The sequence below is a fragment of the Citrus sinensis genome, chromosome 2 (genome assembly GCF_022201045.2).
Source record: "Citrus sinensis cultivar Valencia sweet orange chromosome 2, DVS_A1.0, whole genome shotgun sequence".
NCBI lineage: Eukaryota > Viridiplantae > Streptophyta > Magnoliopsida > Sapindales > Rutaceae > Citrus > Citrus sinensis.
In genome coordinates this window covers 5,321,345-5,334,826 of record NC_068557.1, presented here as the reverse complement: position 1 = coordinate 5,334,826, position 13,482 = coordinate 5,321,345, and the positions used below count along the sequence as shown (strand labels likewise).

General features: G+C 29.2%; 1 protein-coding gene across 1 annotated transcript; it reads right to left on the bottom strand.

The window, feature by feature from the left end:
• Window positions 1-6,949: 6,949 nt before the first annotated feature.
• On the bottom strand, window positions 6,950-10,158 carry LOC107175898 (2-methylene-furan-3-one reductase-like). Its single transcript, XM_052434852.1, has 3 exons — window positions 10,150-10,158; window positions 9,218-9,541; window positions 6,950-7,114 (listed from the first exon to the last, which is right to left on the bottom strand). The coding sequence occupies exons 1-3, from the start codon at window positions 10,156-10,158 to the stop codon at window positions 6,950-6,952; spliced, it is 498 nt and encodes a 165-aa protein (XP_052290812.1).
• Window positions 10,159-13,482: the final 3,324 nt, after the last annotated feature.

Below are 13,482 nucleotides of genomic sequence, written 5' to 3'. Positions count from 1 at the left end.
ACAAGACTTGGATATCTTATCATTTTATAATTAGAGGCAATTGGAAATTGAGAAACTGAACAAGAATGAGTGTCCCAAACTTTAGAATGTTCTTTAAGTTAAAATTTATATCTCCTTAGAAATTGATCAAGTCTACTAGTCATTCCTTCTCACAGATCATTTTTCTTTTTCTTTTCTTTACTTGGCTATACTTTCTCTTGATTTTTAATCTAAATTCTTTATTTAGCGAGCATACTTCTCAGCTCTTAAAAGCATCTTAGAGTAAGAAGTAAGTGTTTTTTTTTTAAAACAATAACCATAGTTTTCTCATCTTAAGTCCCCTGATAATACCAGAAACTACTACAGCTTGGTGTTGTATCATTAGAATGTGGTCTCTTTGGCATCATTTAAAACTATCTGATCATACCATGACTAAATTTAAGAGTCAATTTTATCCATAATAAATGTCCTAAATATGTAGGTTTTTGATTTTTTTTTCTTAAAACTATTTGATTATATCATGACTAAATTTAAAAGTCAATTTTATCCATAATAGATGTCCTAAATGTGTAGGTTTTTTATATTTTTCTTCTTATCCTCACTCAGATAACATTCTTCTTTATGGTGAATCTAGCCATCAAAACAATACTTGGAAACTTAATCATTTTCTAATTAAAAGCAAAATGAAAATGAAGAAGCTAAATAAGGACAAGTGTACCAAACTCTAGAGCACTGTTTAGGTCAAAATTTATCTATTCTTAGTAATTAAATAGGTCGACCAACCCTTTCTTCTTATTGTACCTTCTAATGTAATCTCTCAATGACTCATTTTCTTATTGTTTGACGATTAAGAAATAAGTCATCAATTTTCATCTTTGTCGAGCATTTTAGAAGTAAGAGGTAAATTCTCTATTCAAATCCCTAAAGGATAAGATAGAGCGTGGCCTCATCCTTTGAAATTGTCTTCATGTTGTTCCTACCAAGGTAAGAGAAAAAGCTTGACTAAGAATTACTCGTGATGCTCCTTGTACTTTTATAAAGGTGTGAGATGATTCTAGGTAATCAATATGATCCCCCAGTCTGTTACAGGACTTTATCTAAGGTAAACGAAACTTAGGTGGACATTTTGTTATTATTATATCAAGAGTAAATGGTGGCTCATGTTCTGCTATTATATCATCAAGTGGTTTTATTTATTGGATCATTTACTCAAGTCTCTGTATCATCTCTTGTAATTATCTATCGAATTCTTCTCCTTGGTTTATATATTCTCTAGCCATTCTTCTTAGATCTTTATTGGTCTTGCGAATGCCTGAGAAGCCTTACTTTAATTCTTTTCTAAACCTCGTTCTTAAGGAGTTAGAATCAACCACATTGTCACCACTTGAGTTCATCCATTTTTCAGTTTAGGCTTGGAATTGGATGAACATTCTAGTAAAGTTTTGAGCGACCTAATCAACTTGTTGCCTAAATCAAACAACAAGAGGTTGTCCTCGATGTTTATCATAGCGACATGAATTTGATTGAGGATTTAAAAAAAAATGAGAAGGCATCGTATCATCATCCTCCAAATCTCATTATCATCTATTCACCGAAAAATAACTTCCTTATTAACTCTAGAACTTTTATCATCAACGACAAGGTCATAATCTCACGATTTGCATCTATGCTCATGGTAGCAGTTCCAAGACTTTTAGTTAAAAGTCCTTACAAACGATGTCAGTCTATTGGTTTAAATTTTATCCCAACTTACTAGGTGGTAGTTTCAACAAAAGATGACTCTTTTAGGATTGTGCTTTCTCTTTGTTGGAATAAATAATGATAAATTACTTCTTTAGGTTAGTCTTAACCCGCCTCTGAATTTCTTCTAGGAGTCCATTTGCTTAGGTTATAAGAAGGACTTTGTTAGATGATATTCTACAAACACAAGAAAAAGACCAGATGGCCAACTTTGCCGGTGTAAGCTCTCCCATGGTCAAGTTAATCACTCAGAATTTCAAAATATGAATTTAGTTTGAGGTACTTAATAAGAGAAAGTAAGCATTTTCTCTCTTCTTAAGTTTTTATCTATCTTTAAGCGAGAATAGAGGGCTTATCTATAGGCAAAATTAATTTGACTTGAGTCCTAATTATTTTGATGACAAGTGTTATTGTTCTTATGACACCTAGCGACACTTGTCTTCTTATACCCATGCCGAGTTATACTCGGATATGCAACCTTGTCTTTGGATTAAAAGATGATGTGTTTTTATCTTAGGTTATTTTTCCTAGAATCTTAAGATCATAGGAACCTTGAAACCTAAGAGATTTATCCTAGATAATTTTTTCTTGGAACCTAAGAGGTTTATTCTAGGTAGTTTGTCCTATGATCTTAGGATCTTAAGAACCTTAAGACTTTAAAGAGGTTTGTCATAAGATCTTGGAATCTAGAGTTTATCTTTGGTTATTTGTCTTATGAACTTTGAAACCTTAGGAGTTTATTCTAAAAATTTTAAAACCTTGGACTTAGGATGTTTATCGTAGATGGTTTATCTAAGGAAACTCTAAGAACTTTAGAGGCTCGAAACTTCATAATCTAAAAGTTTATCTTACATTGACTTGTCCTGGGAATTTTGGAGACTAATAACCTCACAATCTAAAAACCTTGGAACCTAAGAAATTTATTCTAGGAATTTTTATCAATCTCTTCATAGGCTTCGTAAGAACTATATTTATTTGGGCTCTAGTTGAACCCTTTATGTTTTTCATGCAACTAGCTTACATAATTAAAGATGAAGGATGAAATATTATAGTTTAATGGTCTCCAAAATGCTACCTAAAATACACAACTAAAACCGTTAAAAAAAATCATTTAGTTGAAAGAAAATAATTAGACAATATATAATTCATAATATCATTCACAATAGTTTTCCTAAACATAAATGCCTAATCCTTAATGTTTTTCTTTAAGTTCAACTTAAAAGCACAACCCCCATTCTTATTTTCTTTTCTTTAAAATCAACTCGACTTTCCATTTTAACGACAAAAATTCCTTCTCTAGTAAGGACATCCTCACTTTGTCACTAATATATATATATATATATAGCAAAACTGTATTTTTTGTCTATTGATATATTGAAACCTTTGTGTTTTTGTCTATTAGTGGTATCATCATTTTAACAAAGTGAGGATATCCCATACATATGTGTATGTGTGTGCGCGTGTGTAGGCGCCCTCATTTTTTTAAAATATAAATATGTTATTAAACTGTACGATTTAATAGAGTTAGTGTAGACACATTATTAAACCGCATGGTCTTATAGTACATTAAAAACTAATTATATTAAACTGCACAGTTTAATAGCATGTTCGTACTAAACTTTTAGAAGAGCAATTAGTGGCTATAAATATGCAAATTGAAGCGTTCTTGACTATCCAAAGCAAGAATGTTGCACAATTTTAGGCGTTTATACTCAACAAGGAATAAGCAAATTTGGCGATAAAGAAATAAGTTAACAACAAATGTGATGTTGCGTGATCTTAGGCATTCGTACACAATAAGGAATAAGCAAATTTGGCGATAAGGGAATAAGTTAAGAGCGACTAGCATGACACATGGTGATTAACCAATGGTCCATGTTGTTCAAATAACGCAAATATGATCATCCATACGCATATGGATGGTGATTGAGTTCGATGAGAGAAATTTTAAAATATCCATGTATACATTTATTTTAAAGAATCAGTATATAATCACTCATTGATTGTATTATCTCTAATGTACTCTAAATTTTTTGTTCAGGGGACATAAGTAAGTGTGGATATTCAACCGGGTCCGTTGACCCACGAAAATCATGGGTCCAGATCTTTTGCGGGTGCATCTTTAGTAAGTTAGTGATTGTTAATGTCTCGATAATTGGAAAAGTCAACATTCATATATCCTTTGTGTCGAGTTCCATAGTAGGTGCGTGAATCAGCCAATCAACGTGTGTTCAACACCAACAGTCAACACTAATGCACCCTAACACCTAAATTAACCCTGATCTAACTCATTTCAGTCTTATCTATAATTTAACCATGATTTTGACCCTCCTTGCAATTTTCGCACCCCCAAAGACTAAAATCATGTTCATATAGAATCTAAACATCCGAAGAAAAAAAATCTTATTGAATAATTTTTAGGGTGAAAATATTTTTAAAAACCTTGAAATGTATAAGTTAAATAGAGTCAAAAGACGACTCCGAAAAAGAAAGTGCGATAATGCCACTCGTGAGAATGAACAACTTCATTTAAGTGAGACGCATAATAGGCAATTTGGCAGAGCCATACTATTCCATGAGAATGGACAGAGGAGATTAGATCTAGAAAGGTTTTAATTAATCTCCAGCCAAACCAGTAAATAATCAAATTCGAATCAGGAACTTCAGTTCGAGAGCAATTAATATAGCCATTGTCTAACATGTGAAGTTAAAAACATCTTCATTTTCCTAATAACATCGTATATGCAAGAAAAACAAAAATCCCAAGAGCAGTAATTGACACTATCTTAAGCATTGTATTAGTCCTATAATTTACAAAAACGATTAGGGAGCTGCATCCTGACAAAATCCTAAAATAACACACTTGAAAATGAAGTCATTTTTGGTTAAATTCAAAAAGATAAAAAAATAAAAATAAATTCACTCAAAATGAAGTTGCTTTGAATTTGTTTTGTCAAGGCTTAGTTCATACATCAATTCTCTATAATTTATTGACCACACTCTTATTTATGCCAAGCATTGATAGTCTACTTGAATGCATAACGTAGGGAGTCTAGAGATGGCCAATGGGTCGTGCCGGTACCAAACCAAGGCCCATGTATGCTCGTGCATGTGCCCATGTCGTGTCATGCCCACTATGTGTTTCGCACCATGCCATGTCGTGCCTAAGTGTTTTTTCTTAGGCTTGGCTCGGCACACATGTCGTGCCCACACGTGCCATGCTGTGCGCCGTGCCGCACCGTACCTAAAAAAGAAAAGTCTATTAAGTTTTTTATTTTTATTTTTTAAGAGCACATGCTAATCTGTTGACGTACTTTTTTCAAGTCTATATACTTTTCTTAGGTCTATGTTTTTATTCAAATTTAATAAAATAGAAAATTCAAAACTCAAATTCATATTTAATAATAAGGGTTATTATCATTTCACTACATAAAAAATTGCCACATATCAAATGACTACAACAAATATTGTCTCCTATTATTTTCCTACTATATTTTTATAAAAATATCATTTTATTACTTTTCCGTTATAATCGTTAGTTGATCAGTTAGTTGACTAACAAAATACTAATTTCACCTTCATGATTAAAAAAAAATACTCGAAACTTATTTACAAAATAAATTTGTAATATAGTTATTAAAATGGATATATAATACAAACACAATTTTTTTTGCTGGAATTATGATACATGGATTACAAATTTATCTTATTATTTTTTTAATCATGAAGGGTAAAATTGGTATTTTGTTAGTCAACTAACGGGTCAACTAACTGTTGTAACGAAAAAATAGTAAAATGATATTTGTTGTAACAGAAAAGTAATAAAATGATATTTTTATAAAGACATAGTAGAAAAATAATAGAAGACAATACTTGTTGTAGTCATTTGATATTTGAAAATTTTTGAAGTAGTAAAATGATAATAACCCTAATAATAATAAACTATTAGTAGTAAAGAAATATAATATTAATTACTAAGTTTGACCTTATAGTATTAGAATTTTTTTAATACTTAACAACAATAATAATAAAAAAAATTTCTTAAGGGTTAACTTAATTGTTAACTTGGACTTACATAGAGTCATAAATCATAGTTCACAATAATATTAATGCATATTTATAAAATTATGATATTTATAATTTTATTCATTAAAATTATGATATCAATTATTTATTTAATAAATTATAAATATAAATAAATTATAGTATTTTTTAAACTAAAAATTAAATAAATTAAATAAATTCAATATCAAGTTATTTGTAAAATCATAAAATTTTAATTTTACTTTCATTAAAAAATAAAGTGTGCTTATTTCGAGTTTTTTTATCGTGCCGTGTTTAGCCTATTTCTAATCATGCTGTATTTTTAAGGTCCGCATACTTAAAATTCTAAGTCTTGCCCGGCTCACGTGTGTGTTGTACCGTTCTGCGTGTCCCACCGAAATATTTGTGTCGTGTCGTGCCACGTGCTGTCCGATCCATTGGCCACCTCTAAAGGAGGCACACACACAAATCTGTTTTCTGTTCATGGGATTGGACGTATGACAACTTTTCCAATAGGCAATAACGCTGCCGGATTCAAGGTGGGAAAATGCTTGTAAGGCCTGAGAAAATGGATACTGTGCCTTTTGGGTCAATAATTGCTTTTACTTTCCCGCTCTCCAAACAAGTATTTAGTTTCTCCTACCTAGATCCATCCGAAGTCACCAGCAAGTAGAAAGCTGGTGGAATTACTTATGAAGCGAGTAATCCACTACTTTTCCACCTTCTTTCACTGCCTTCAATGCCTTGTCACATTGCCCCCTTTTTTAATTCATCATGAAACTGTGAGCACTTCATTTTTCAAAAGCAAACAATTAATTTTTAAAAAAATAAAAAGAAAAGAAAATAAGGTTCCTAAATTAATGTACCCTTCTCTAAAAAAAAAATTCATTGGATAATTATTAAGTTTGTCATTAAATTTTGACTAATTTTAGATAAACTATCTTTGTTCATTCATTCAAAGCATGTCTCTATTCTCCCCTCAGTTACAACGTTGTAGAAAGACTACAAATCATAAGGGAAATAGGATAATTTCATAGGGGTTACGGGAATTTTTAATATATATAAATTGAGAAGCCATGGATCTTATTAAAATACATTAAAATAGATTAATCAGGAACATAATTCATTTGAAAAAAAAAAAAGCAAAATCAATTAGACACTTTTCAGGGAATTCGTCACCTTTCTGCTAAGCAATGGATATACATGCCTTACCAACTGCGTCAAATGCTAAATCAAATTTCTCAGGTAGATCTTCAATGTTTTCCTTGGTATAATCAATGCCCAAAACAGCACCCAAGCTCTTTAATAAGTCCTGTTTTGCAGTCCTAGAAGTAGCTGAAGAGATGCTTAGCTAACTGCACCATGGCAGAAAGAAATTAACAAGTACCTGTAAATGTTTGATACTGAAGCAATTTAACATTAGATTGATGCTTATGGTTTCATGTTTGTAGTTTGGCGGTGAGAGGATATACCTGTTTAGTTTATTCATTCATTCGAGGGTTAATACTACAAATTCTATCTCAAGAGACAAGAGATGTTAACATGGACAATTTTGCTATTTGTATATGTTTCATTAATTCACTTGGTTATCGAAACCCCAAAAATTGATCATCATACAAATTAAAAAAATTGATATAAGTGACAACCTGAATGCATGCTGTTGGGAAAATATGCTCTTTAAAAGCATATGTGTTTATTTAATTGTAATAAATAATTTTTCTGATTAATAAAATAAATGAGGTATTTTATTCAAATATCTTAATTGCATTAATATTTGTATTAAAGTCCATTTAATCATATTATATGTATTTATGTGATCACCATGTGGATTCACAGAAGACATAAATACAAGTTATCTTATGATTAAATAAATTTAGTTCGCAGTTGATAAATAAAGTTGGGCACTTTATTTAGGTATAGACTGTAATAAATTCATTGAATGATTTGTCTTAATCATGTATGAATTTATTGATGTAGTACGACTACATTGAACAGGATCACATATGAGATTTAATTAACTTTGTAATAACTGTCAGACTTATTAAATCTCATAGGTATTGATTTTACTGTAATCTTAATCTTGAGTTAATTATGATTTCATGATTGTAATTGTTATTCCATTTGAGTTACCAACGGGCACGACACATACTTGTGGTCAAGATTACCCGGTATCTTGGTGGGAGCAATTATGAGTATTGGAGTTATGGATTAACAATATAGAATTTGTACAACACATCTCTTGATAGGTTTTCGGTACTTGATCATAGAATTCTCTGGCCAGAGTGTGTCAACATATTTAGTATGTTGAAAATGATCATTAGAGAAAACCAGTAAGGATCAAGGAATAAGATGTTATTAAATTGATTGGACAGTTGAGATATCAATTTAATTAACGATGTGGTACAAAGGATTGTGCAGTAAAGAAATCAATGTGGCTTGGGGCGAATTATTATTCGAGCATACAATTATGGAAGTCAGTTCCAATCTTTTAGTGGAGTAGATTTGGAATTAAATAATTGGGCTAGTTTAATTACAGGCCTAATTATTGTAGCCACTATTGTATGTTCCCAAATGATCCCCGGGTTAGCTCATTTAATTGACTGCACCACTACTGGACTAATAAGTAAGATAACTAGCTATTTGGGTCAAAAGCCTAAATATATCATTTAGTGGGAGGCTCCATTTAATTAGCTTTTGTATAAGGGGCCTTATGTTATTTTACAAGGTGGGTCCCCTATTGAAAAAGAAAATAACGTGAGTTTTATTTATGGCATTTTTTGGAGCCTAGGGTTTTCACTAAAGGGAGATATATAAGGCTTATTTTCTCTAAAGAAAAAAAGTGAAGCCACTTTATACAGATCAGAGAATAAGATTTTTCTCTCCATTGTTGAGAGAAAAATTTTCTCGTGCTAGTTGCTTTGGTAGTGATAAAGGCGCCCACACGTCAAGTGCAGATCGAACCTGAGTCATAACCTGGAAGATCATTGGTGACAGTTCGTGATCTAGCAAGCGTGGTGGTGACGGATCGTGATCTAACAGGAGTGGTGGTGGCGGATCGTGATCTAGGAGCCTAAATCATTTCAACGGAAAAAGCCAAATCGGATTTTCAAGGTACGATTTCTGGATTACGTATTCTTATATATTATATGAGAGCGATCTTCAAAAGGTTTAATAAAAATTTAAAAACCTAATTTTTCCCCAACACATGCATTACCTTATTAGCTCTGATATCAAGTTCGATTACCATTTTAAAAACTTGAGTTACTTACTACAGATAATACCCCAGAAAGAAAGATCCAAAGAACAAAACATTCATGAAATTGGGTGCAAGTGAAAGTGCATCATTATTATGAAGTGCCACGACGAATGCCCAAGGCACCAACCAAAAAACACAAGTAATTCATGTAAAATGTTAATGAAGCCGATCAAAACTTGAAGACTATTATTACTGTACCTGGCTCACCGGGGTGCCAACTCCACTAGCTCCACCTAAAACAAGAATGGATTCACCAGCGGAAAAGGCAGAACGGTGAAGACCTTCATAGGCAGTCTCAATGGCAACTGGAAGGCTTGCTGCCTTAACTAAACTTAGATTTTTGGGTTTGAGCGCCTGTAGATTCTCTTCAACGGCAGTGTACTCAACCAAAGAGCCATTTTGTTTAGGGTGATCCAATGATTTCTCATTTAAATCTCCATAAACTTTATCTCCTACGCCAAACTTCTTTACTTGGCTTCCCACATTCTCCACCACACCCGCAACATCATACCCAGGAATCGTCTAAATATTTACAATTGTAATAAAAATGGAGCATAAATATTAAACAATGCTGTGAATGTTCAAGATACTAATTAGGTCAACAAGATCGCTTTCCACTATTAATTTTTGACATGTATGTTAACAAAAAAAAAAAAAAACATCTAATTTGTGGTGCTAGCTAGTTCATTAAATCGGTAAAACCTCAAAGTAGGGTTTCAAAAAGTTTATAGTACACTATATATATAAGTCTCTTCGGGTATGAATTTTTGAATTTAATACATCCCTCGAAACTATAAAATTGTGTCCTACGTATATATACCCTATATTTCTATGTTTAATAATTTTTGTACTGTCTAGACATCATAATGAACCCAAAAAAAAAAAAAATCTTGTTGAAAAATTGCATCAAATAGTAACATTTTAGTAGCGGTATTCAAACATTTTGCAACTTTACAAAATTTTACACATAAGTTTATCACTATGTGAGCATTTAATTGTTGTATCATGTCTAAGAAAGAAAAAGAAAATGACAATAACGTTAAATTCCTAAATTAATACATATATTTATGTTGAATCTATTATTTTATATGAATGAAATATTTATTTGTCTTTCTTCAATACCTTAATACAAGATGCATCTTTTTTATTTTTATAAATAAAAAATATTTTAAATATAGTTATTTGACATTTTATGTCTTGTAAAATCAAGAATAAAATATGATTAGATTTTATAGTTTAGGAAATAAGTATATTTTATAGAAATACTTTTAGAATACAATATTTACTTAGGAAAATTCGATATTGTCGTAATAAAAATTACGGCATCAATACCGTGATATACATAAATATTATAAATTACACATAAAACTAGTAAATGTAAAGTAAAACCATTAAATTCATATAAGATGATTAATTATTTAAAAAATTAACACTGTTTCTATAGAATTTTAGTGAAAAATATTTTATTCATTAATTAAACAAAGAAAAAATTACTCATTAATTAAACAAAAAAATTATACTGAAAAAAGTGGAATAAGTTTTATTAAATTGATTTAACCATAAATTCTATACCTATTTATTACACAAGTTAATTAAGCACAATTATTTATCTTCATATAGATCAAGCAAAAATAAAATAAAATAATTATATTACTAGACACATATATGATATATCAATAAAATTATATCTAATTTTGATTCTTATGCATATTTCATATAGTTTCAAACTTTTTACTTATACTTAGAGACTATTTAGGGTTGTTGAAATAACCCCATCTTATAACAACTATGAAAGATATTAAAATAATATTTTTTTTAAAATCCAACTTTGACAATAAATTTCATCCTTATTAAAACATTACATGTATTATGTAAATGCAAAACTAGCGTTATTCAATTTAAAAAAAAGAATCAATAAATATATAAGGTAATATACATTATAATGAGTTTTTATTTTACACTCGTGAACTTTTTTTTGTTTTGCAATAACTCTTATATTTATTTATTTATTTTACCTTTTATTTAAGAGTTTTTGGCATAATCTACCAAATTTATGTTTTATTTTGCACTTAATGTTGATTTACTTATTTTATATTATATTTGTAAGTTTTCATTTGTTTACCATTAATATATCAAGTTATCAGCTTTATAGTAATTTACTTGTTTTATATTCCTTTTACAAGTCTTATGTTCTATTTCTAAAATTTATGTTTTATTTTACAATTAGTATTGATTTACTAATTTTATGTTATATTTGTAAGATTTTGTTTTGGTTACCATTAATACATCAAGTTACCAGCTTTATATTAATTTACTTGTTTTATCTTCCATTTACAAGTCTTATGTTCCATTTCCAAAATTTATATTTTATTTTGCATTTAATGTTGATTTACTAGTTTTATGTTATATTTTTACGTTTTTGTTTCGTTTACTAACAATACATCAATTTACCAGTTTTATAGTAATTTACTTGTTTTACCTTTTCTTTACAAGTCTTTTGTTTCATTTCTAAAATTTATATCTTATTTTACTGTTAATGTTGATTTACTAGTTTTAAGTTATATTTGCAAGTTTTTGTTTTGTTTACTAATTGTACATCAACTTACTACTTTTATATTAATTTACTTGTTTTATCTTCAATTTACAAATCTTATGTTTTATTTTACACTTAATGTTGATTTATGAGTTTTATGTTGTATTTGTAAGTTTTTATTTTATTTACTAATAATACATTAATTTATTAGTTTTATATTAATTTACTTGTTTTACCTTCCATTTACAAATCTTCTGTTTAATTTCTAAAATTTATGTTTTATTTTACAGTTAATGTTGATTTAAAAATTTTATGCTAAATTTACAAATTTTATGTTTCGTTTACATAATTTATATTTATGATATCTTTAATCACGGCATCACATAATGACCTATATTTAGTTTTCTTTTTTCTATCAAGATGTAAATATTTGAAAATCGTATATAAGTTGCACAAAACAAATAAGTAAATTTTAAAAAAGGTCTGAAATTAATAAATTTTAGATTTCAAATGTTTTCCAAATACATTCTACTCTTAGTTTTTTTTTTCTTTAGTTGTCTTATTTCTTTTTGAAAATATTATTGTGTTCATCATGTGCCATATTTAATTTCTAGAATAATTGTACACGTGCTTGTTAATATGTTGTTGTTTTTAATACTGGTAACAATTTTCTAGGAAAAAAAGAGTCAATTATTCTTTATTTTTCTACTTTTCATGGTCATTGGTCGGTGCTTATAACCTAAAATCATCGAAGTTAATTTGTGATTCATCTTCAACTTGCAGGTTTTATTTTATACCCTTCGCTTAATTGGTTTTGTTATTTAGTTATCTTAATTTTTTTAAAAATAATATTATGTTCATTGGGTGTTATTTTTATTTTTCTAAAATAATTGTGTACTTTATTCATATAAGGTTGTTTTTAAAATTGGTAATAATACATTTGCAAAAAGGAGTTTTTCAAAGTTAAATTGATTAAAAAAATTAACAGATTAAATGAATTAGGCAACTAGCTATATTACCATTTGCAAAAATATGTTAACAAAATTATAAGAAAAAGATTAATTAATGATTTTATAACTTAAAAATGTAGAAAAATTATTATGCAACCTTCAAAATAAAATTAATACATATATTTTATTTTAAATTTTTAAGAAAGCCTAATCAAAACAAATTATTATCATTAACACACATTTAATTTTTATTATTTATATTTTTTTGTTAATTGTACTAAGTATTGAGTTGATATAACTTATATTATTATATAATTTAACAAGCACCCTATAATAATTATACACTCTTTACTTATCCTTTTTTTTTTTTTGGTTTCCCTCTCCAAACATATGTTTTGTCCATGTGTAATGAACATTTCACAATCAATCATGAAAAAAGGCAATGGCCCATGCACACATAGCAAGTGAAAGAGCACTTCTACTCGATTAGAATGGTGGGTGATCACCCGGCGAGGGGGGGGGGGGGGGGGGGTAAATCTAGTTTTAGTGAATTGTTTTATTTATTATTTCGCTCTCGTATGTCGTATCAAACACTTTCTTGATTGATAAAGACCTTTTTTTTTTTTCTTTTCAATCCTTAACTTCCTTCTCTAATTTTTTTTTTTAAGGCCTCCTCAACTTTTAATAAAGAGAAAGTACAGACATGAAATATGAAGAGAGATTTAAAGATAATAATTATAAACTTTCGATATTTTATAGGATCTTATTTTAAATAGAGTAAATTTAATAAATTTTAAAAGAATAAGAAAAAAATAATTCATAAATTTTTAATGAGACAAAATTTAATTTTGAGCTCCCCGCCTCCCTCGACCCTCGTATATACCAAGATTACATACCCTTTTGCAAAGTATTTTAGTTTGTCTCCCAAAAACCTATTCGAGGAAAGGGTAATTTTTAAAAACCTCCCCTGAGGTTTGAGG